Source organism: Esox lucius, chromosome 10 (genome assembly GCF_011004845.1).
Source record: "Esox lucius isolate fEsoLuc1 chromosome 10, fEsoLuc1.pri, whole genome shotgun sequence".
NCBI classification, from domain to species: Eukaryota; Metazoa; Chordata; class Actinopteri; order Esociformes; family Esocidae; genus Esox; species Esox lucius.
The window spans coordinates 4,467,532-4,494,018 of record NC_047578.1 but is presented as its reverse complement, the minus strand read 5'-3'; the positions used below and the strand labels follow the sequence as shown (position 1 = coordinate 4,494,018).

The window sequence follows — 26,487 nt, the reverse complement described above, 5'->3', positions numbered from 1 at the left end:
AATTTGTCCTGGTTTGGGATTTTGTTAGGAGTTACAAAAAATGACGGTTTAATGAAAACATTTTAATTAGATAATAATAATTATAACGATAATTGGGGTGTCTGTAAGATGAGTATGAAATTGAATTTCACTTTTGGTTATTTAATAACTGCATGAAGGTAAATCTGTAATGTGCTGATCCCTGAAGTCTCCTGCTGCTTCTTAAAACACATTTAAACATATTTGTATAGTCAATATTTCCATCGGTAGATGCTCGACAGTTATTCATATTATCAACACACTATCAACAAAACAATGAAATGTTTGCTTAGATTAAGGTTAGGGTTAAGTTTAGAATAAATGTCAGGTTAAGAGTAAGTTCAAAGGATTTCATTTAATTTAAAGTTAGGGATAGGATGATGTTTAAGGTTAAGATTAGTGTTAGTAGATAGTTGACTGAAATATTATTGATAGTCTGTAGATAGTCTGTAGATAGTCTGTAGAGCGTCTACATATGACTATCCAAATAAAGTGTCCGCTATTATAAAGTGTGTACTTACTCATGATGTACAGGGAGCTAACTTTGCAGTTTGGCAAATGTTTTTGGGAAAATGTTCTAAATATTTTTGTCAACCTACAAAATGTGCTTATAGTTACTGTCAAATGAACAATTAAAACTTACCTTAATAACTGGCCCCAAACTTGAACATAACGCTAATGTTTCACCTCAACCTTAATACCCAACCTTATTAACCATCATCCCTAACCATTCATGTGAAGAAGCTTGCCCTGTTACATTTCTACACTTCACATGGAGACGTTTGCTTGTGGATCAGCTATACACATTTGGAGTAACCGCCCCTGGAGAAAGACTCACAAGACTCCGGGTTCCCGCTGGTGTTGCGGAAATACAGTGTGATGGTGACGGACGGCGCCCTTGGGCCGAAGGTCATTTCTGCGCCAGGGTCCTGAGTGACCTTCGCTGAAAGCACTTTAGCACAACACCACTATTCAATGGCCCTCTGATTCCCATGTCCACGCACACACACACTCACACAAACACACACGCCTCTGCATGCAAATGTGCTTCCCACCTGCAGTTACAAAATACCAACATTAACCTTTTCCTCCATCTGCTGGTATGCTCTCTTTCCATCTCTCTCTCCCTTGCTATCTCTCCATCTCTCTTATATCTTTCTCTCTGCTCTCCATCCTCCTCTCTACCTCTCTCCCTCCCTCTGCTTTCCTCAATCTTTAACTGTCCATCCTCATCTCTTTATCTCACTCTCCCTCTCTCCCTTTATCTCTCTCCTTATCTCTAACTTTGACTATATCCCTCCCCCTATCTCGCCATCCATCTCTCCATCTATCCTAGTCTGTAACTCTTAACTATCCATCTCGCAGTCTTTCTGTTTTTCTCTCTTTCCCTGCCTCTCTCTCTGCAGCCAAAGCTTTGGCACAGTCGCAGCTCCACTTTGATTGACAGACAATATTGTCCAGTTAAGTAGGATGTAGAATGTGCGACTCGCCCTCACTACGAATTATACCAATCGACGCGGGCATGAGGCGGGCCTTAGTCAAATGTGTTGGCAAGGACGACGCAAACGGTTAATGCGTTGTTGGAGAACAGAGAGAGTGAGGGAGAGATTCAACGCGCACCACTTGCTGTTTTGGAGTAGACTTCACTTGTTCTAGAGCTTTTCAGAAAATAATTGGAGGAGCGCAGTGAAAGGATTGACTTCTCTGTTAGGATCCGAATATTCGAGTGTTCTCCGTATTTCAAGGTAAGTATAGATAAACTGCCAGACAACAAATAATACTTTCTTGCGCAATTGTTAATATGTGGTGGCACAGTAGTCAAATAGTCCGTTTAATAGGTGGAGTACTATACCCAAATGAAAAGACACACACACACACACACACACACACACGCACACACGCACACATACACTCAAACACAATAACATGCAGTAACAACAACAGCATCTAAACGCATGGGCAGCATGAGCACTGAAGCTTTTTTAAGCAGATAATATAATACAGTTTATTTATCTCCCTCTATTTCTTCAAGTCCTGTTCTCTTCATCTGTTTTCCCATCTTTCTCGCTCCCTCTTTCTTTCTCCCTCTTTCATTCTTTCTATACAACGTTTGTTTTAGATGTGCTTGAGGACAGGTGCGTCTTGATGGTTTGCCATGGTGACAGTATGTTAGCGCGCGTCGGTTGCGCACAGGCGTCTACACTGGCAAGACGGCCGAAATACACGTACATTCGCGCGCCCAGTGAATTCGACCGGAATCTAACTAAGAACACGTGAGAAACACGAGAAATCCTGAAAATCTAATTTGAATTGAACCAAGTATAGTACCTTGGAGTTAGGAAGCATTGCTAAATAATGTCCTTGAAGTATTAATTGAACCTCTTAAAGAGCAGCGTCTATTGCGCATTACCAGAGTCATTGGTGTCCTGGACTGAAGTTATGCACTGTGACGGTAACAATTTGGCACACATTCTGCGGGGCAATATGAATATGTCCAGACACATTTCACGAATTGATGCGATAACCAAACAATTTAATACACTACAGTCCATAAGTGTTTGGACAGTGACACGAGTTTGTTTGTTTTGTCTGTGTACTCCAGCACTTCGATTTGAAAAGATAATTACAGAATTTAATTAAATGGTAATTTCATCCATATCGGACTAACCATTTTGAAATAGCACCACGTCTTCTACATAGTCTCCTGATTTAAGGTTACTGATAGTATTTGGATACTTTGTTTTTCAGGTGTGTTTTTTCGCCTTATTTGTGTGTGCACAGGCCGAGCTGTCAATGACTAGTCCTGATTATAGGCGTTGCATTTGCAGATGGAGTTGGTTTGTCAAAGCAATTCATGCTTGCCACCCTGACGCTAATAAATCTGAATAAATCAATTTTTAAAGCCAAAATATTGCAGCATTACAAAATCAACTGTGATGAAGAAGAAAGAAAGCTCAGTGGGGGCAAATCCCCTGGCAGACCTCTGCAGTGAATGACCGAAGCACCTTCACCATAATGAAGAAAAAAATGAACAACAAAAAAGCTTCTAGAGTTCTGTGCAAAGGTACTGTCGACAAGTGAGACAAATATTAGCATGTAACAGAGTGATGGCAAGTGGCCAGTGTTGGAGAAATTGAAGCACTAGAACCGCTTAATTGGTGAAATAAGGTGGAGAGGATGTTGTGTTTTTGGCCAGGCATGGCTGCCACTGGAACTTGCTCACTTGTCTTCATTGATGATGTCACTGCTGACGGCACCAGCTGGATGAGTTCTGAAGAATCATCCACCCAGAAAAAACAGAATGCCTTTAATCCTGTCGAACGGCCGTTGCGGGGACTATGAATGATAAGGGCTGTAATTCTTACCCGGTTCACGATATATAGATGTAAATACCTTCAGCTTAAAAGCTAGCAGTCTGCACTTGCTCCTCTCTGTCATAGTTTCATTTAAAATCCAACGTGCTGGAGTACAGAGCCAGCAAAACAGGAAAACCTGTGTAACTGTCCAAGTACTTATGGACTACACTTTATATGGATTCATAATGACTGACAACATTATATATTGTTTTTATTATAAATACCACAACAATTTAGGATTGTTGTTGCCCTCAAATTTATCATAAACATGCACCTATTTTGAAACTTCTGATTTGAGTATGGGCTAATTACAGTGAGCAATATGAGCGATTGTCATTGTCGAAGTATGGAAGAGCCAGAGCTAAGGGCAGATACAGGTTGACAGTTGTCCGTGTTGTTAAAGTGTACTGACTGAACAAAACACCATGTGTATCATTCATGACACAGGTGTTATTTGCAACAGTGAACAGATGCTAGTGTTGTTTTTAGTTACACTCTCTCTCCCCCTCTCTCCCTTATTCTTTCTCTCTCTGTCTCTCTCTCTCACTCTGTGTGTTTGTGTGCGTGTGGGTGTACATGCACATGTTTGTTTGTTCAAACCCTCATCAACACTTTACCTCTGGTGGGTCACTGAATCCCATGTTATTTGGGGGCCGCTGAATTATTTGCAGAAAAGGTGCCGTCAAACATTTTGGTGTTGCATATGTGATGTGATGCAATAAGAGAGAAATGCACTGGTTCTGTGGTTGAGCCTCTAGAAAGTATATTATATGTGGCTTTTATGCAGGGGAATATTAAGGAATGAGTTCGTGATAAGGAGAAAACGGTCTGTAGCCACTTATCCTGAGGTCACCTTTGACGCTAAATCATATCGTTTTGACAATATTGCAATAATTGCAATAATTTTTATTCCAGTATTTGACTTATCAATTTTCTCCTCAAATAGGTATCAAATTGGCTTTCAGCTCCTTTATCTCCATGACCATCTGCTGCAGAGAAATGGAGAGGAATGTGTTTGGAACACTGAATTACAGTGAAATCACTACTGAATAATTAGGATTGTTACAACTGCAAAACTCCAAATACACATTGTATCAGTGCCTAAGAAGAAGAGTCATGATTATATTGTGTAATAAGTTCCCTGGAAAGTCTAAGAATATACTAACAATAATGCAAGGAAAGATGTTTTCATCAGCTGCTTAGTGGTTTAATCTTGCCAATTATGTTGTAATTTTCTCTAGACATCTCAATGTCCGTAGAAAAATGCATCTTGCAGGAGACTGAAGTCACAAAATCATGGTAATCTCTATTCATAACTGACTTCACAAATTACAAGCAAAAATACAATTTAGGAGAACCCTTTCAATATCATTTAAATTTCCTATAACACAACATCACCAAATTCATACCAACATCCTTTAATGTGCAAGTGGACTCAGTTAATAACCCGTTTGGTACAAGAAAACACCTTTATCAGGTCCAAACTACAGTCCAAACAATTGGCCTGTGAGTATCAATGATGTCATGATTTGGCTTAGCAACACTCTTGTGTCGTCCAACTTGCCTGGAATGAAGTGTGATGATTGCAACCCTCTTTCTATTCGCCAAGTGATCTTATCGCCTATCTAACCTCAGAGGTCAGACAACAGCCATAAACCCACGACACACAGTGCAATCCAAAGTAACGTACTTTTAGTCCGGTGTCTTTCGACGTGCCTCTCAATTAAACCCGCAGCATCACTGAGCCTCTCTTTCAAAATGGCAGCAACGGATCTTGCTGTATCACACCGAGAAGCCAGCCTGAAATAATGTACATTCACGCACGCTCGATGGACTCAGGATAGTGTACATTTATGAATCGTGCTCTGAGGCGATTGGAAATGCCCCATGTCACGCCGTAAACGTGCTCCACGTTTTCGTGTGGCGCGGCTTAAAGCCAGCCGGCGGTCTTCAGGACCTGCCGAGTGGTCAGGGCGGACCCCTAGTTTATAATATATTCTTCAAATATCGTTTCGGGAAATGTGTCCCGCTTGCCCTGACGGCGGACCTCCTAGGAGGCACCCTGGGCCAAAGAGCTGTTACAGCTGTGCAAACACAATACTGTGTGCACACATTCGGGGACACACACACACACACACACAGTGACAGACCCACTTGCACGCCTGCGCACATTCGCAAAACACTGTGACTGTGTTCCTGACGTAAATCTGCCCACGTGACAGCGGTCGATAGCGCCAAGAGACACAGAGACAGTGCCGATCCAATGCCATCCCATCATCCCATAGGTCTACTCTAGACCCGGTGTGACATCACCAGCCCACTGAACTCGCCCGCTAGTTCCAGTCTATTGACGTGGGGCTAATGTCGTTTCTCGGTTGGTTCAATAGTGCTGGTAGCAGCTAGTAGGAACCCGGTCAGTGACATTGGCTGAGCGGGAATAGGTTCTGTGTAGCCAATCGCGGCCCTGGTGATTTGGAGATGGCACTTAGCCGCGTGCGGCTGTCATCCTCTGTTGGGTGGCGGCTGATGAGTTTGACTGGAGACAAGGCGGTGTTCTCAGGTGGCAGCTTTGATTTACCACAGGTGTCGGTTGCAGAGACGGATGGGTTTCAACAGCTGCGCTCTATTAGCCAGCTTAAAAAGGAAATATGCAAAATGTAGCATCCGTTTTTTTGGACTTGAACAATGTAATAATAATAAACAATACTAATAATAATGCATAATAAAAAATATACATAGTAATAAAACCATGTTACAGCTTCAGGACATGTCGAGTGTTGTAACGCTTCAGTACTTACATTTCTCATCCCATGTCTGTTTTTTCAAATCTGGGGCGGGACGCCCCTTTAAGCTTTTTAAGAGTATTTCAGTAAATAACAGCTGTGGTTCAGTGAGAGCAGTAGCCTGGTCTGGGCTCTGTTAGAGCTGCCTTGCCAGATCCTGGATCCTGCTCTATGCACGCATGGGAAATATTGTTTGCCTATAGGAATGTTCCGGAACACATTTCATGCATTCACTGACAGCGTCGCGGGTCAAAAGCTTTTGTCTTTTTGGCTGCTCCACACCTAATAAGCCTATTTTGGGAGATGGAGTTGTTTTAGCCACTCTTATTTAATACGTTTGGGTTTCAGAAGATTTAGAAAAACGGTAAAGGTTCCGTCACTGGGGTGCCAGTTTACTGGGCTGAGCGAAGCAGCCCTTCATCAGGGCTAGAGACCAAACGTGATGGACAAGGGTTTGATGGGGGACGTAGGGTTCGATAATAGACTAAAAACAAGGAAGGTTCATTTCTCCTTGTTGCTTGGGAGGCAAGGAAAATTGTATTGTAATGCATAGGAGGTCCAACTGAAAGCCAGTGGAGTGTGTTGAGGAGAGGGACGACATTGCCAAACTTGACAAGCAGGACGCGGTGGGATAGCAGTTGGTCCGGTTTGGATTTTTTGCGGGGTGGACTCACTGTAAGGGATGAGTTGTTAAGAGAAGTGAGGAACGTAAGAAGGTCTTCACAGGTGGTCTGGAGAAGTTGGGAGAGGATGGGGTTAAATGGGCGAGTTGTCTGGCAACTCAAGATGAGCTCAGTGTGTCTTTTCAGAGTGACAGACATACAGGGAAGATGGAGATGGAGGTTTGAGGAGAGAAGTTGGGAAAGGTTTTTTGGGATTTGGGTTCCTATCAGAGACCTGGAGGGCGGTCGCAGTGAGGTGAGACCCACTTCTATAGGGCTTCCATTGCCAGTACCAAACCAAGGTCGGTGTTACATCAGTGCAAGTCAATGTCTTTGAGGGCAGCAACTGGCCAATCAAGCAACTGGCCAATCAAGGGACCCAATAAAGCAGAGGTTTGAAGCTTTGCCGTACTGTGGGACTAGCGTATGATTTGAGGATTATTTTTTTGTCCTGCATCAAAACAGAAATGTTTTGTTCCTGGGAATTCAAAACACTCGTTTAGCAGGTCCCATAGTGACGTTTGTGGAAAATGAAAAACTCATGTGTTTAGCAGTCACAGCATGTCACGTAGCACGGAGCTGACTTTTATGAAAGGTTCTCTAATCCACAAGCACGAAACAGGGACGTCACAAATACTGCAAACAGCAAACAATGACTGACTAGGACAGTGGGACAGTAGGAACCTAAATAAGGACATAACGAGAGGCAAACGAGATATAGGAGAAGGCTTAACTAGTGAAACCAGTCAAAGAACATAGAAACAGAACAAACAGAACCAAAATACTTTGAACATAGAAGGGTAACATCTTGCGTGGCACCGGCCGTGACCTGTTGTTACACATCAATTCCAAAACCCTTCTGGAGGACAGTTCTATATTTGGCTTGTCAGTTGCATCCTGCTCGTATTGGAGCATTTAACTGTAAAAAAAAATAAGAAAATAATAACGGCATAAACATAATGTACGGGCTTGGACCCTGTAAGCCCATGCATTAATCCAGGATGGAAGGAGTGGGTTTGTTATGTGGCCAATGTGTATGTTGTTCTCTTTCTCTTATTCTCACTCTCTTTAAACCTTCAGTCTTTTAACCAGTTTTCTCACTCTCGCTCTCTACCCATCTCACTGTATTTCTCAGTGTTTCTCACTCTCTCTCTACCCATCTCATTGTATTTCTCAGTGTTTCTCACTCTCTCTCTACCCATCTCATTGTATTTCTCAGTGTTTCTCACTCTCTCTGTCTACCCATCTCACTGTATTTCTCAGTGTTTCTCACTCTCTCTCTACCCATCTCACTGTATTTCTCAGTGTTTCTCACTCCATGTATTTTCCTCCTCACTGTATTTCTCAGTGTTTCTCACTCTCTCTCTAACCATCTCACTGTATATATCAGTGTTTCTCGCTCTCTCTCTACCCATCTCATTGTATTTCTCAGTGTTTCTCACTCTCTCTGTCTACCCATCTCACTGTATTTCTCATTGTTTCTCACTCTCTCTCTACCCATCTCACTGTATTTCTCAGTGTTTCTCACTCTCTCTACCCATCTCACTGTATTTCTCAGTGTTTCTCACTCTCTCTACCCATCTCACTGTATTTCTCAGTGTTTCTCACTCCATGTATTTTCCTCCTCACTGTATTTCTCAGTGTTTCTCACTCTCTCTCTCTACCCATCTCACTGTGATTCTCAGTGTTTCTCACTCTCTCTCTCTACCCATCACACTGTATTTCTCAGTGTTTCTCACTCCATGTCTTTTCCTCCTCACTGTATTTCTCAGTGTTTCTCACTCTCTCTGTCTACCCATCTCACTGTATTTCTCAGTGTTTCTCACTCTCTCTCTACCCATCTCACTGTATTTCTCAGTGTTTCTCACTCTCTCTCTACCCATCTCACTGTATTTCTCAGTGTTTCTCACTCTCTCTCTCTACCCATCTCACTGTATTTCTCAGTGTTTCTCACTCTCTCTCCCTACCCCCTCACTGTATTTCTCAGTGTTTCTCACTCCATGTCTTTTCCTCCTCATCTCTCCCTCTCTTTATTGCCCCCTTGTCCCTCCCTTTCCCCATCTCTCTCTTTCTCTCTTCATCTCTCACTCTCCACATCTCTCTCTTTCTCTCTTCATCTCTCACTCTCCACATCTCTCTCTTTTCATCTCTGTCTTTATCTCTCTTCATATTTTTCACTAATTTCTCTATCGCCTCTCTCACTTCACCACTCTTATTATTTCTCTCCGCTCTTTTTCCATCTCTCTTTTGTCTCTTAATCTCTTTCTCTCCTCATCTCTCACACCTCATATCGCTGTCTTCATCTCTCTCTTCTCATGACACTTTCACATCTCTTCTTATCTGTCATATCTGTCTCTTGATCTAGCTCTCTGTGTTTGTGAGGCAGCAGCAGGAGATTGACTGTCCAAGCCCCGTGTTCCTCCTCAGTGTTACATTGATCCATGTCCCCTTGTTTAATAATGGCCCTCATTGGTGTTACATTTATCTCTGTCCCCTTGTAGAAGGAGGTTCCTCCTTGGTGATACATTCATATATGTCCCACTTTTGAAAGATGTTTTTCCCCAGGGTCACATCTGTCATTGTCCCTGTGTAGAAGGATGGATGTGTGTGAGTCTGTGTGGGTCTAAATCCATGCCCCTGAGCCATTCCTCTCAGATCCTTTTCTAAGATATTCTAAGACAGTTTTGGAGTTGTTCAGTATTTTTGTTTTGCACTCGCCGTGCGTTGTTTACAAAATGCGTTATCTGCTTGTAGGGCTGCGTTCACGCGGGCTGTCTGTAGTAGATGAGTTACCCTGTCAATAATGTAGCCTAAGGTCAAATCAACTGTATTTTGTCTTTTTTTGCCACCTAGCTGATTTCTAAAGGCCCCCTAGACACCGTCCAGGTACTTATCCTGGGGTGTTTGTGTGTGTTCTGTTTTGTATGTGCTGTATGTGCATGTTCTGTTTGCGTGTGCTGTATGTGTGTGTTCTGTTTGAGTGTGTTGTATTTGTGTGTTCTGTTTGTGTGTGCATGTGGCTCATTGATTCAGCCCTGTCACACGCTTTATTTCACAAAGAGACGGATGTCACACACTACACACCCTGCACGCTACACACATGATACGGGCCACACACACACGACACTGTGCTCTGATTGGCCGCCTGAGAGTCTGGTGTGAAGGATGATGGGTCCGGGGGCTCGTGTCTGCATGTCGGTCCGACCAGTTGCACGTGGTGACGTTTGCTTTAACATGGAGGCGTGTGCACGTGTGTGTGTGTGGATGTGTGTATGTTCAGTGTTGCGTTATACAACCCAGTTTACAAAAATAATTTTGGAGTGGACTGTTTATTGCATATTGTTTTTTGCGTATATCCATATATATGTGTGTGAGTTGTCATGGGAGTTCTAAGTGTGTGTGTGTGTGTGTTGTCATGGGAGTTCTAAGTGTGTGTGTGTTGTCATGGGAGTTCTAAGTGTGTGTGTGTTGTCATGGGAGTTCTAAGTGTGTGTGTGTTGTCATGGGAGTTCTAAGTGTGTGTGCGTGTTTTCATGGGAGTTTTAAGTGTGTGTGTGTTGTCATAAGAGTTCTAAGTTTGTGTGTGTGTGTCATCATGGGAGTTCTAAGTGTGTGTGCGGGTTGTCATGGGAGTTGTAAGTGTGTGTGTGTGTTGTCATGGGAGTTCTGTGTGTGTGCGTGTTGTCATGGGAGTTCTGTGTGCGTGTTGTCATGGAAGTTCTAAGTGTGTTTGCGTGTTGTCATGGAAGTTCTTAAGTGTGTGTGTGTGTTGTCATGGGAGTTCTAAGTGTGAGTGTGTGTGTTGTCATGGAAGTTCTAAGTGTGTGTGTGTGTTGTCATGGGAATTCTAAGTGTGAGTGTGTGTGTGTTGTCATGGGAGTTCTATGTGTGTTGTCATGGGAGTTCTAAGTGTGGTTGCGTGTTGTCATGGGAGTTCTAAGTGTGAGTATGTGTGTGTGTGTTGTGCTTAGCAGAGCTGTTTAGTGTTGTGGTGGGTGATGTCACCTGTGTGGCCACTTGACAAAAGAGACAACCCATACAACCATACAGCCACACTGTATACATGGATGTGTCACACACACACACGCACACACACATAGACAAACACACACACACACTGACCCACGCTGGTATTAGCGTTTGCACACATGGCATGTACATATGGTGCCTTGGGAAAGTATTGAGACTTTCTGTGCACTACGAGAGAGATGGTGGTCTTAGCAGGTTCTCCCATCTCTGCAGAGAAACCCAGAAGCTCTCTCAGAGGGGCCATTGGGTTCTTGGGCACCTCCCTGACCAAGACTGTTCTTATCGCGTCCCTTAGGTCACTGTCTCCATGTATTGACATCATTTTGTTTCGGTGGGCTAAGGAGAGTTCTTCTAAGTTCATGGCCTGGTTATTGCTTTGACATGCATCGTGAAGTGTGGGACCTTGACAGGTGTGTACCTTTCTAGATCAAGGAATTTGACACAGCTCGACTCCAATCCAGTACTAGAGATCCAGTTCTAGAGATCCAGTTCTAGAGATCCTCAAGGAGGATGAACGGACAGAGGATAGCAAAGGATCTGAATACTAAGGTCATGAGATATTTCAGTTGTTTTGTAATAAATTGGCACACATTTCAAAAATGTTATTTTTGTTCTATCATTATGGGGCGATTATCAGGCTACTTTGGTGACTTTGATCATAAGCCATCTCCAGACCATCTTTGAAATCATCTCTCCAGACCATCTTTAAAGAACATCTCTCCAGACCATCTTTACAGAACATCTCTCCAGACCATCTTTACAGAACATCTCTCCAGACCATCTTTACAGAACATCTCTCCAGACCATAAATTAGCTTAACTACGAGCTGAGCCTCTTCCTGAACGCCATTCCTGAACTCCACCATCTTCTCTCCTGTCTGTTCCAACTGTAAATCTTAGGTTTCTGTAGATTCTGGCTATAATGTCCTGTCTCCCTTTCAGCCTACACTGCAAGACAATTATGTATAGAAACACGCCCTAGAAAGGAGTTTCCTGTCTGTGTGGGTGTATATGTGTGTGTGTGTGCTCGAGTTTGCAAATGTGTGCTTGTGCAGTGCTTGACATTGGTACCCGCCCACCCGCCAAATGCGGGTAGAATTTGGCTGTGGCGTAACACAGTCACTCTTACTAGCCACTTTGGCGGGTGGCATTCTATATATCTATACACAGGGCTTTTCCTGCATTCAAAGCTCATAGGCAACAGCCTTCTCAAAACCTCGCACCGCCTCTGTGTGTTGGCATGGTAAAACATGATTTGGCGCTCATATATAAAATACCAACGAAACACTGCAGCTAAAATGACAGTAGGAAGAAACTTTTTCCATATTGTGTGTTGCCAGCTGGAATGTGTTTCCTAAACAATTGGGCTATTTATAATGGACTTGGGCGAGTCTATTTGTTTTCTGGAGAATTCTGTTTATGGTCAATGAAATCTGGCAACCTTTTAATGCCGGAAAAACGAGTGTATCCTAATTTTCTTTCACACCCAAACATGTCAAAATATTCCATTAAAATGTAACAAACTCAAACTATCTAATCCGCAACAAAAAAAAAGTACTTTTCAGGTGACTTCTAGTATCTTAAAATTACAGATTTGTTTTTAAAGAGAGATCACGAGACAAACGAAGACGACAGGTGAAAAGACCATCAGAATAGGGTATGTATATATGTGCAATATAAAAGTACAAAGTTACTAACAACATAAATATTTGAACGTGAAGACGCTGGATCAGCGACAGCAGCAGAGCCTAGTACAGCTGAAGGACATCGAGACAGATTAACGATGTGGCAAAATGGGGGGGAAATAACTTGACAAAGCTGTTTCGTTTTTTATGCAGGTCTTTATTAACAAGAACATAGCATAACAAAAATACACAACAATAATATTGACTGCGATTAATTATAAAGCTGATGGGTGATTTCATATTTATTTTCAAATGACATGTTAATAGTTCTAGGTTATGTTAAGAATAAATATATATTGCTTGCATATTTTGGTTGATATTTAGGAAGGACATTGTAGCGTGCATTAGCTGCACAAGTGGACATGGACAACAGGGCAGATTTAACACTATAATAGTTTTTTTCAAGTGTGTAGCCACATTATACAAAGTATTTCACAGAGGGGTGTCCGGTATAGTGGGGTACCACCTTTGCCTAATAGTGACTGAACCAGTGAACAAAACAGGCTAAGATGTAGCACACCATAGTCACATTTTATTAAAAAAAAAAACATAATTCCCCAACAACAAAAAGGTGGCTAGTGAAAATGTTGAGTGGCTAGTAACTTTGGAAAACCACTAGCCACAGTGGCTGGTGAGCAAAAAGGTTAATGTCAAGCGCTGTGCTTGTGTGTTTGTGTTCAGTGTGTTTTTAAATCTGTGTGCGCTTCTGTTTGGGTGTGTGTGTTTGGGGGTGTGTGTGTGTGTGTGTTTGCGTGTATGTGTGTTGGAAATCCAAAAATGCTGAAATGTTCTGACACCTGTGTCCTGCAGTGGTTCTGTCTCATCTGGGTTTTGATGGACACAGAGAGGCAGAGGAGGGTTGGGGAGAGACAGAGAGAGACAGAGAGAGACAGGGAGAGACAGAGAGAGACAGAGAGAGACAGGGAGAGACAGAGAGAGACAGAGAGAGACAGGGAGAGACAGAGAGAGACAGAGAGAGACAGGGAGAGACAGAGAGAGACAGAGAGAGAGACAGGGAGAGACAGAGAGAGACAGAGAGAGACAGCGGGAGAGAAGCACAGAATCCTGTCAATACAAAATTATCTCATTTTTGACACTAAGTTCCCTTTCTATTTAAACATGTATTTTCTGTCTGCCTGTTTTCTTTTACTTATTTGCTCTGTCTGTATCCTCTAACACCCTCTCTATCCTGCCCTACTTCTCTCCAGTAAAATATCATTTTTAATGAGCCCATCATGTTTTTACTAATACATCTAAGCCATGTGCCCATCAGAGCTGAGTTGGGCAACCAAAAACACGAAAACCGCCTGTCTCCCGAAAGGGCCCATATAACTTTGTGTCGCTTCTGCTCTGGCCATAAGTGGTTCCCTAGAGAGGGAACAGTGTGCCATTTGGGACATGAGATGAGTCATAATACAAGCAATGTGAAACAATTGTGTGGACAGATACAACCTGGATATGAATTAATAATGTTGGGAGATATGAGAGCTAAAGGTTAGCCACAGGAAGAGACACTGAGTCATGCGTCAGCCACGCACGGACGCACACACGCGCACACATTTGTACACAGGTAGATATTCAGTAACATGGAAACATGTATTACCTCTTGAGTCTGTGTTCACCTACGCACACACACACACACACACACCCACAATGACAGACACACTCCCTCCCCACTGTCCATTCCCTGTTCATGTCCCTCGGCTCTACATGCCGTCTGATCTTAAATTAGAGTGTTTGAACCACCGCTGAGGTGAGTGCCGTTTCTATAGCGATACCCCCCCCCCCTCTGAGGAAGCGGAAACACTTTCTCTCTCTCTCTCTCTCTCTCTCTCTCTCTCTCTCTCTCGAGCGGGGGGAGGAGGGGGCGAGAGGGACATGGTCAGAGAGTGCGAGAGTCAGAGCAAGATAGACAGAGAGCAAAATAGCGTGAGAGGGACGGCAAGAAAAAGAAAGTGTGAGAGACAGACAGAGAAAGACAGACAGACAGAGAGAGAGACAGACAGAGAGAGAGAGAGAGACAGACAGAGAGAGAATGACAGACAGAGCGAGACAGAGAGACCTGTACCAACAAGAAAGGGAAAGGTAGATGTGAAAGAAAGAGTTGTTTTGTTAAAGGTGAATTCCCCTGCAGCTAAAACAGATTGAATTCTCTGAACAGCGGATTCATCTGGGCAGGTTTAATTTTTTTGGGTCTTTTGCAAGCCACAATTAGGATCAGTTCAATCTGGAACCACATTGTGTCAGCCTTGAGAATTAAATGTATTTTCCAGTTGTGGCGATGACATTAGGTGATATTGTGTGTTTTGTCATGTGTAATTGTAACAAACGGTCTGGTAGCTGCACTTGAATATTGGACTCTTTTATCAGCTCAGTTTTTCTAAGTGTAGTGATGTCGACTTTTTATTTAATATTTTTATTATTGTTGTTCATATTATTGTTGTTGGGAAAACCCAACTGAGACCAAGTTCTCGTTTTAAGTATTGACCTTTATTACAACAATAAAATAATATGAACATATAGAAAATAGAGATTTGAAACACATTTGGAAAAAACATTAAGAATTGCAAACACAATTCACTGTAGAATGTTCCTTCAACAACGGTTTAAACTGCGTTATAGGCACAGTGACCTTCAACCTAAGGTCTCCCTGCCGTTGAAGGCCACTGTGACAAGATTCTGTGTTTCTAAAAAAATTCCTTTGGTCATTTGAGAGCTGGGGAATGACAGAAGCTTTGCTGAAAGTGCATGTTTGCTGGATATGGCGGCACTGGTTACTGGACCTTCCTAGGACACATGTTGAAGGCATGTTTAGGGTTTGTTTTGTCCCTCTCTCTGTTGAAAAGACTGGGATAGTTTATTTTATAGTAGTTTGCTTCTTTTTTGCCCACAGTTATTTTCTCAGTTTTTAGGGGCTTTCAACCCTACTTGAAAGCCCCTCACACATTTGTGTGCAGGTCATATTAGATTGTAAAGGAGTCTAACATTTCAAGGTCATCAGGCCAGGCTGATCGTTATGGCTGAAACAGAGCAGTGTCTACCAGGCTGGTCATTACGGCTGAAACAGAGCAGTATCCTCCAGGCTGGTCGTTACGGCCCAAACTGGACAGTATCCACCAGGCTGGTCGTTACGGCTGAAACAGAGCAGTATCCACCAGGCTGGTCGTTACGGCTGAAACAGAGCAGTATCCACCAGGCTGGTCGTTATGGCTGAAACAGAGCGGTGTCCACCAGGATGGTCGTTACGGCTGAAACTGAGCAGTATCCACCAGGCTGGTCGTTACGGCTGAAACAGAGCAGTGTCCACCAGGCTGGTCGTTACGGCTGAAACTGAGCAGTATCCACCAGGCTGGTCGTTACGGCTGAAACTGAGCAGTATCCACCAGGCTGGTCGTTACGGCCCAAACTGAGCAGTATCCACCAGGCTGGTCGTTACGGCCCAAACTGAGCAGTATCTACCAGGTTGGTCGTTACGGCTGAAACAGAGCAGTATCCACCAGGCTGGTCGTTACGGCTGAAACAGAGCAGTATCCACCAGGCTGGTCGTTACGGCTGAAACTGAGCAGTATCCACCAGGTTGGTCGTTACGGCTGAAACAGAGCAGTATCCACCAGGCTGGTCGTTACGGCTGAAACAGAGCAGTATCCATCCAGCTGCACTGTGAGTTGGTGTATGTGCCTGAGACTGATAAGGACACTAGTGTGAATTCGTATTCCACACTATCTCCAATAGTGATACAATGGGCTGGTTCATAAGGAGCTTTTTTCCCCAAAGCCTGGTCCTGCCTGCCCCCAGCTTGTTTGGTGAACAGGAAAACACAATATCATCAGCGTTGCACCTGGCTCCTCTGACAACAGACTGTTTTCGAATATGTGAGTAGGATAGCAAGGTTTGTGAATATGTGAGTAGGATAACGATGTTTCACAGAGAATATTTTGAGAAAATACCATATTCCTCCCGTTGTTTCTCTCTTTCTCTTCCTATACCGCCCTTGTGAGGACTTAATGTTCACTAGCTCCTACTGTATGGATGACTGACTGGATGTCATTCTCTCCCTGATTCCAATTTTCTACTTCTCTGCTTTTGTTAGCCTGCCTGTCTGCATCTCTCTCTCTCACCCTTTTAACCTGCCAGTGTGCATGGCCTTCTCTCTATCTATTTATGTACATTTCTGCCTTTCTCTCTCTCTCTTTCTCTCTCTCTGTCTTTCTCTCTCTTTCATCCTGCCTGTATGCATCACTCTCAATCTCTCTCATATGTCTATTTATCTTTCTGTCACTTTTTTAACCCGCCTGTCTGCTCGTAATTGTCTCTCTTTTTCTATTAACCTGCCTGCTCCTCTTTTTAACTGTAACAGGTGTTTCTAACTGTAACATGTTGTTCTAATTGTAGCAGGTCTTTCTAACTGTAACATGTTGTTCTAATTCTAGCAGGTATTTCTAACTGTAACAGGTTGTTCTAACTGTAGCATGTTGTTCTAATTGTAGCAGGTCTTTCTAACTGTAACATGTTGTTCTACCTATAGCAGCTCTTTCTAACTGTAGCAGGTCGTTCTAATTGTAGCAGGTCTTTCTAACTGTAACATGTTGTTCTACCTGTAGCAGGTCTTTCTAACTGTTGCGGGTTGTTCTAATTGTAGCAGGTCTTTCTAACTGTAACATGGTGTTCTAATTGTAGCAGGTCTTTCTAACTGTAACAGGTTGTTCTAATTTTAGCAGGTCTTTCTAACTGTAACATGTTGTTCTACCTGAAGCAGGTCTTTCTAACTGTAGCAGGTTGTTCTAATTGTAGCCGGTCTTTCTAACTGTAGCAGGTTGTTCTACCTATAGCAGATCTTTCTTACTGTAGCAGGACTTTCTAAGTGTAGCAGGTTGTTCTACCTGTAGCAGGTTGTTCTACCTGTGGCAGGTTGTTCTACCTGTAGCAGGTCTTTCTAACTGTAGCAGATTGTTCTACCTGTAGCAGGTCTTTCTAACTGTAGCAGATTGTTCTAATTGTAGCCGGTCTTTCTAACTGTAGCAGGTTGTTCTACATATAGCAGATCTTTCTAACTGTAGCAGGTTGTTCTAATTGTAGCAGGACTTTCTAAGTGTAGCAGGTTGTTCTACCTGTAGCAGGTCTTTCTAACTGTAGCAGGTTGTTCTAATTGTAGCAGGTCTTTCTAATTGTAGCAGGTTGTCCTACATGTATCAGTTGTTCTAATTGTAGCAGGTCTTTCTACCTGTAGCAGGTTGTTCTAATTGTAGCAGGTCTTTCTAACTATAAAAGGTTGTTCTAACTGCAGCAGGTTGTTCTAATTGTAGCAGGTCTTTCTAACTGTAACAGGTTGTTCTAATTGTAGGAGGTTATTCTAATTGTAGCAGGACTTTCTAAGTGTAGCAGGTTGTTCTGATTGTAGCAGGTTGTTCTAATTGTAGCCGGTCTTTCTAACTGTAGCAGTTGTTCTAATTGTAGCAGGTCTTTCTACCTGTAGCAGGTTGTTCTAATTGTAGCAGGTTTTTTCTAAATTTAACATGTTGTTCTACCTGTAGCAGGTCTTTCTAACTGTAGCAGGTTGTTCTAATTGTAGCAGATCTTTCTAACTGTAGCAGGTTGTTCTACCTATAGCAGCTCTTTCTAACTGTAGCAGGTTGTTCTAATTGTAGCAGGACCTTCTAACTGTAGCATGTTGTTCTACCTGTAGCAGGTCTTTCTAACTGTAGCAGGTTGTTCCAATTGTAGCCGGTCTTTCTAACTGTAGCAGGTTGTTCTAATTGTAGCAGGTCTTTCTAACTGTAGCAGGTCTTTCTACCTGTAGCAGGTCTTTCTACCTGTAGCAGGTCTTTCTACCTGTAGCAGGTTGTTCTAATTGTTGCAGGTCTTTCTAACTGTAGCAGGTTGTTCTAATTGTTGCAGTTCTTTCTAACTGTAGCAGGTTGTTCTACCTGTAGCAGGTTTTTATAATTGTAGCAGGACTTTCTAACTTTTGCAGATTGTTATAATTGTAGCAGATCTTTCTAATTGTAACAGATTGTTCTAATTGTAGCAGGTCTTTCTAACTGTAGCAGGTTTTTCCCTCAACAGACAACACACAATTTTCTGTTCCTTTGTTTCTGTCTCAGGATGCCTCTGTTTTTCTCCTCTTAGTCATTCTTGGTTTCCTTTTATTTAGGTGCTGGGGGTTATCCATTTAGAGATGGTAAATTGAGTCTTTCCCTCTTCAAGCTTCTTCATTTATTCACTCTTTCTTCACTGTCTACCAAGCCACTCAATCTCCTTTAGCCAATGTCCTCTCCTTTCCGTCATTGCATTTTGACACTGATAACTGACAGTGATATATTTTTTTTCTCTGTGTGTGCATTTCAATGGGACCTGTGTTTTGGCTGAATGGTGAGAATACACATAACACATAAATAAAACAAAAACATGTGATGATGATAAAGATCCAAAACATTATAATATGCATTTTGAAAGGGGGTCAACTTAAATTTATAACCTTATTTAACCTTACACAGAACCAATGCATTGATATTTCATGTATAGTATCTAACCTGTTCTGATTTAAAATGAAAAATAATCAGTAACCAATCCTGAAATAAAGATGCCCAATCAGAATGAACCTGCCGTCATTCCAAAGGGGGAGGGGGCGTGATGGGGGTCAAAGCATATCCGGGATTCCCTAAGGGCCAATAGATAGATAATTCCATAGATCAATAAACAATTAACATACAGACGTTTAGATATCTAGCTGGGCAGATGCACAACCACAGAGGGAGTATACATCCATACAATATATGCATCGTATTCATTATCAGAGAACCCGGAAAAAGAGAAAACACTGATGGAATACTGATTTTGTATTGTTAAAGGTACTGCAATGAAGAGGGAGATGGATACATTTTTTGATTATTATTGTCCTCCCTACGAGTCTTCTGTGTTTTCAAGACACCTACAGAAGTGACATGTAGGACTGGAACGTATGAACTCAGACAGCAGAGTTAACTGAAGCATGAGTCAAATCAACTGAGCAGTTTTTACTGTGTCGAGACATTCAGGTTAAGACATTCAAGTACCGGCACTGAAGTAGAGGCATCGAGGTACAGACATTGAGGTACATACGTTGAGGTGGAGACATTGAAGTAGAGACAATGGGTAGAGGCATCGAGGTACAGACATTGAGGTACATACGTTGAGGTGGAGACATTGAAGTAGAGACATTGGGTAGAGGCATCGAGGTACAGACATTGAGGTACATACGTTGAGGTGGAGACATTAAAGTAGAGACATTGGGTAGAGGCATCGAGGTACGGACATTGAGGTACATACGTTGAGGTGGAGACATTGAAGAAGAGACATTGGGTAGAGGCATCGAGGTACATACATTGAGGTACATACGTTGAGGTGGAGACATTGAAGTAGAGACATTGAGGTAAAGGCATTAGGGTTGAGATATTGAGGCAGAGACATTGAGGCAGAGGTGGGTTGACAGTAAAACACCAAAGTGACCTTCTCCCTTAGGTGATAAAGATGGCATTACAGCTGTTGCCGCGACAACAGAAGCCCCTAACGAGTTCCAGTAGGCCTGCATCCTCCCCGTGCTCCAGAGACCCTTCTGTGTGTCTCGGTACCCTTGTGTTGGTGTGGGTGGGTGCGTGGGTGTGCACACACGTTCTGGCAGATGAAAAGGTACTCAGCGTCCATGTGTGTTGCTGGGGAATTGGGTCTGCCTGCAGCGCTGGACTCACCCCAGTGTGCATTAGAAGGTTTCAATTCACATATAGCTTATTATATGCAACAACAAAAGAATTATGAAGGATTGTAAAATGCTGTTTTGTTTTTTTCGTGACACCTTTTCTGATTTGGTGAAATGGAAATCAGTATACATGTTCTTCCTGTTCTCCCTTAGAAGGTTATGGGGTTAATCTATTAATTCTATATATCCCAATCTAAAATAATGTTTCCTCTCTCTGTCTCTGTCTCTCTGACAGTCTCTCTCTGTCTCTGTCTCTCTCCGTCAGTCTCACTCTGACTGTCTGTCTGTCTGTTTCTCTCTGTCTGTCTGTCTGTTTCTCTCTGTCTGTCTCTGACTGTCTCTCTCTGTCTGTCTCTTTTTTCTCTCTCTAAGTCTCTCATTCGCCTTTTATTCCTTTCCTTCCCTTATGATCAAGGCTTCATCTCCCGGCTTTGTCCTATGGACCTCTGTTGACCCCGGTCTCTTGCTTTTCCAAGACCAAGATCGTCATAGTTGCCATCTTGACCTCTGAACTGTTATTCTTCCCCTCTGCTGTTTAACCAGGGCTTTTAGGCTGCTCCCTCACAGTCTAGCGCTCTTTGTCACCGCTTTAGTATGAGTCATGTGTTGTGTGAAAGCGTCATAAAGATGTTTTAACGGTGCGGTCAGACAGGAAGGACGTGTACACGGCCTTTCAGGAACTACAGCAAGCAGTGAAATTGGGTTTACCCATGAAGCCCAGTTTACCCATTAAGCCCAGTTTACCCATTAAGCCCAGTTTTTACCAGTTAAGTTATATCTTCTGATTTCATCAGATAACGCCGGTGTAGTTCGTCAAAACATTGGTGCAAAAATTATAATGAAAAATAAGATGGCATGCATGTGTACGCTGCAAAAAACTATATTTGAGGACAAATTTGCTTGAAATAAGTGAAATTGTCAGTGGAACAATACAATTGACTTGATATTCAAGGCATATTTTCTAAAACCAAGCAGTGTTATCAACAGCCCCATTTCCCAAAAAGTTGGGATGCTGTGTTAAATGGAAATAAAAACAGAATGCAAAGATGTGCAAATCATTTAAACCCTATATTCAATAGAACCTAGCACAAAGACAACATATCAAATGTTGAAACTGAAAATGTGTATAATTCCTTGAAAGATGTATGCCCACTTTGAATTTGATGCTAGCAACACATTTAAAAAAAGCTTTCGACAGGGGCAACAAAAGACTGGAATTGTTGTGTAATACAAAAAACGAACATGGTGGAATATCACACTTCTAATTACGTTAATTAGCAAAAGGTCAGTAACATGATTAGGTATAAAAGAGCATCCCAGAGAGGATGAGTCTTTCAGAAGTAATGATCGGGAGGGGTTCACCACTCTGTGAAAGACTTCACAGGCAAATAGTGCAACATGTACCTTATTTTAAGGATGGTTAGATTTTTAACCAGAAAACAAGAGAAATACATTAAAATATTGGTTGGCTTTGTATTTGTAGGGCTGGACATTCTGGATGTGGTTCAGCTAGTCATTCATAGTATAAAAGCATAAATGTCATTTAGCAGAATCCTTTATCCAAAGCAGCTGAGAATAATGAGTGCCTACATTCCATACAGTGGGCACAGAATAAAAGACACTTTTTGATGTGCCAACAAATACAAGTTTCACGCATTACAGTTTTTTCCCATTTATCTATGGACCACACTCCACACTTCCAAGGATACATTTTAATTACTCTGAAATTAAATTACGTTCCAAGAATAATTAAATAAGTCCACAGTTGTAATTAAGTGAGTCTCCACAATCCTAAATCAACTCAGTTGTAACTTATCGTCGTCGAAAATCACACGCCAAGTTAATTGGCCTCCGTCTTCGTTAACGTAGTGTTTCACACGGCTCGCGGCGTGAATTCAGCACTTTCCGTATCAAGTCAAAGTTACGGATGTGCACCGATCAGGGGATTGGTGTAAGAGATGTGGAGGGCCAGTTGAGCTGATTCATTTGAAGTGTAGAACGACTTTAACACCTCTCCAAATGAGATGACCAAGCAAGTAGGAGGCTGTGAGGAGGTGGCCACGAGGCCATTGGACACATGACCGGAGCTACTGGCCTCTAAGGCCAAGCCTGATCAAGTTGTGCATGAGACAACAATAGTCCCCGATACCCCTCCACATATCTAGTGTCCATGGCGGCTCGGCAGGGAAAAAAAAGCCATGGCTCAAGAAAGCCCACTCCTGTTCAGTAATGCCTATGGACTTCCAGCTGATTGGATAATCTATTTGTAGATTGACTCTGTGCGCGTGCCGCAGGCTGATTGGTCGAGTGATTGTTGGAGTCATTGCTTATTTAGAAATGTCCAGCATTATAATTGTTTTGGCTTCTTGTTGGGAAAACACAGTGGCGCTGGTATCTCCTCTCGAAAGAGGAGACTGTGATCAAGCTGAAGCCACGGGCTTTAGTAGTGCTTTTGTCTTTCTGTTCCAGAAAAGAGACTTTGTCATGGGGAAGGGAAACAGTAAACTGGCACCAGAAGTTCTGGATGACCTCACCAAGAGTACAGAGTTCAACGAGGCCGAGCTGAAGCAGTGGTACAAGGGCTTCCTCAAAGACTGTCCCTCGGGCATCCTCAACCTGGAGGAGTTCCAACAGCTCTATGTCAAGGTGAGGGGGGGTTGATGGGGAGTGGTAATTATCTAGGAAGAGAGATCTGGCATACGGTTTTAGTGTGGGTGCTTCGTCAAAGATGCACTCTGGCTACGGGTAAAAAAAAAAAATGCCACTGAGCTAAAACTGTTGCCCAAATATTGTGTACAATGTAATATACAAACCCAATTCCAAAAAAGTTGGGACACTGTACAATTGTGAATAAAAACAGAATGCAATATAGATGACATATCAAATGTTTGAACTGAGAAAATGTATAATTTTAAGGGAAAAATAAGTTGATTTTAAATTTCATGACATCAACACATCTCAACAGTTGGGACAAGGCCATGTTTACCACTGTGTGGCATCCCCTCTTCTTTTTATAACAGACTGCAAACGTCTGGGGACTGAGGAGACAAGTTGCTCAAGTTTATGAATAGGAATGTTGTCCCATTCTTGTCTAATACAGTTGCTCAACTGTCTTAGGTCTTCTTTGTCGCACCTTCCTCTTTATGATGCGCCAAATGTTTTCTATGGGTGAAAGATCTGGACTGCAGGCTGGCTATTTCAGTACCCGGATCCTTCTTCTATGCAGCCATGACATTGTAATTGATGCAGTATGTGGTCTGGCATTGTCATGTTGGAAAATGCAAGGTCTTCCCTGAAAGAGACGACGTCTGGATGGGAGCATATGTTGTTCTAGAACTTGGATATAACTGTCAGCATTGATGGTGCCTTTCCAGATGTGTAGGCTGCCCATGCCACACGCACTCATGCAACCCCATACCATCAGAGATGCACGCTTCTGAATTGAGCGCTGATAACAACTTGGGTTGTCCTTGTCCTCTTTAGTCCGGATGACATGGCATCCCAGTTTTCCAAAATGAACTTCAAATTTTGATTCGTCTGACCACAGAACACTTTTCCACTTTGCCACAGTCCATTTTAAATGACCCTTAGCCCAGAGAAAATGCCTGCGCTTCTGGATCCTGTCTTTTTTGACCTATAGAGTTTTAGCCGGGAACGGCGAATGGCACGGTGGATTGTGTTCACCGACAATGTTTTCTGGAAGTATTTCTGAGCCCATGTTGTGATTTCCATTACAGTATCATTCCTGTATGTGATGCAGTGCCGTCTGAGGGCCCAAAGATCACAGGCATCCAGTATGGTTTTCCGGCCTTGACCCTTACGCACAGAGATTGTTCCAGATTCTCTGAATCTTTGGATGATATTATGCACTGTAGATGATGATAACTTTAAACTCTTTGCATTTTTTCTCTGAGAAACTCCTTTCTGATATTGCTCCACTATTTTTCGCTGCAGCATTGGGGGAATTGGTGATCCTCTGCCCATCTTGACTTCTGAGAGACACTGCCACTCTGAGAGGCTCTTTTTATACCCAATCATGTTGCCAATTGACATAATAAGTTGCAAATTGGTCCTCCAGCTGTTCCTTATCTATACATTTAACTTTTCCGGGCCTCTTATTGCTACCTGTCCCAACCTTTTTGGAATGTGTAGCTCTCATGAAATCCAAAATGAGCCAATATTTGGCATGACATTATAAAATGTCTCACTTTCAACATTCGATATGTTATCTATATTCTATTGTGAATTAAATATAAGTTTATGAGATTTGTTAATTATTCCATTCCTTTTTTACTCACAATTTGTAGTGTCCCAACTTTTTTGGAATCGGGTTTGTACACTGATGGCTGACAAATTAAAGAAACTAATCTAGAGAAAGTATCTCAGTGTTGGGTCACCACGAGCCACCAGAACAGCTTTCAGTGTGCCTTGACATAGATCATTTTAGTCTCTGGAACTCAGCTGGGTTGTGACCTGGTGATTACGAAGGCCATGACATACTCATCAAACAAGGATCTCAAGTGCCCTGTTGATTGGGGCATTGTGTGAGCAACATATACAAAAACAAAACGTACAAATATTTTCCAAAATAAAACCGGGGTCACCTAATAATCATTGATTTAGTGTCTGTTTTAAAATACAATATTAAAGATAATTAATTTTCTGTGTACCATTTGTAATCCTTGTAAGTAATATGAGAGAACTGCTCAGGTGTCTAAATTATTTTAAGAGTAGCTGTGTGTTGTGTGTTTCACATGGAGTCTCTAGTATTATTGATGTTCAAATGGACAATATCCATCAGAGTTGCCCCTTTAAATTAATATGATATTTTTATTAACCTAACGTTTGCTGCATTCATTAGGAAACATTTTAAAGATATTTGAATCCACCTCAAATCAACATCATGAGTCAATCTCAAATGTCTCCAGTGTTACAACCATCATATGAAGAACTAGCATAATGTCACACAACAGAACTTATACGTGTGAGAAGTGTTTTTATTATTGCCAATGAACACCATTTCTTAATATTATCATAATCTAAACAATTAAAATACAATCTGGAGAGCCTGAATCGTCATCTAAATTATAGGTAACTTAATTGTATAGTAATACAAATATTTAAAAAACATGAAACTGTCATTTCTGTTGATTTATAATGTTAAGGGTTTAACTATTATCTCACCGTAAGTTTTAATTGTTATCGTTGAAAGTTTGCTCATCAAAAACCTTTTTTTCCCAGCGTTCAAAACCCTTCATCCTTGTCCTGAGAAAGCATACAGATAAATCTGCCCACTTCCTCTACAGCATCCTTACTTATGTGTCCCATCTCATTCCTCCCACAGTTCTTTCCGTACGGTGATGCGTCTAAGTTCGCGCAGCACGCATTCCGGACATTCGATAAGAACGGAGACGGGACAATTGACTTTCGGGAGTTCATCTGCGCTCTCTCCGTCACCTCAAGGTGTGGTTGATGTCAGAGGGGATGTAATGTGTACTGCACATATACTGTACATACTGCATATATACACACACGCACTGCATATATACACACACGCACTGCATATATACACACACACGCACTGCATATATACACACACGCACTGCATATATACACACACGCACTGCATATATACACACACACGCACGCACACACACAGATACACGGTTTGACAGTTTTCCATCCATCGCCTGTAGGGGGAGCTTTGAGCAGAAACTGAACTGGGCCTTCAACATGTATGACCTGGATGGAGACGGCAAGATCACACGTATGGAGATGCTGGAGATCATAGAGGTGTGTGTGTGTTTGTTTGTTCCGCCAGCGCGTGTGTCTGTTTTACGTGTGTGTGTTTTTCCTTGTGCACGTCTCTGTGTGTGTGTGTGTGTGTGTGTGTGTTTTTCCTTGTGCACGTCTCTGTGTGTGTGTGTGTGTGTGCCATTCAACAACCGTGTCAGTGAAAATAGCACGCTGTCTTCACTGACAAGTCCTCTCTGTTTCCTAGGCGATCTATAAAATGGTTGGCACTGTGATAATGATGCGTATGAACGAGGACGGGCTGACTCCGCAGCAACGAGTGGATAAGATCTTCTCCCGGATGGACAAGGACCACAACGACGAAATTACACTAGAGGAGTTCAAAGAGGCGGCCAAGAGCGATCCTTCCATCGTCCTGCTGCTGCAGTGTGATATGCAGAAGTGAGGCGGGGCAGTGTGGGGGGTGGGG

The 26,487-nt window shown here is 42.4% G+C and overlaps 1 protein-coding gene across 1 annotated transcript; it reads left to right on the top strand.

Moving 5' to 3' along the window:
• Positions 1 to 1,575: 1,575 nt before the first annotated feature.
• Positions 1,576 to 26,487, top strand: hpcal4 (hippocalcin like 4). Its single transcript, XM_013131203.4, has 5 exons — positions 1,576 to 1,763; positions 22,734 to 22,910; positions 25,609 to 25,727; positions 25,961 to 26,057; positions 26,266 to 26,487. Exons 2-5 carry the CDS (start codon positions 22,749 to 22,751, stop codon positions 26,461 to 26,463), a joined length of 576 nt encoding a protein of 191 aa, XP_012986657.1. The 5' UTR covers positions 1,576 to 1,763; positions 22,734 to 22,748; the 3' UTR covers positions 26,464 to 26,487.

Coding starts and splice junctions, on each gene's coding strand:
- hpcal4 (XM_013131203.4), top strand. CDS start 22,749: ATGGGGAAGGGAAACAGTAAACTGGCACCAGAAGTTCTGGATGACCTC. Junction 22,911..25,608: donor TCCAACAGCTCTATGTCAAG/GTGAGGGGGGGT, acceptor TTCCTCCCACAG/TTCTTTCCGTACGGTGATGC. Junction 26,058..26,265: donor AGATGCTGGAGATCATAGAG/GTGTGTGTGTGT, acceptor TCTGTTTCCTAG/GCGATCTATAAAATGGTTGG.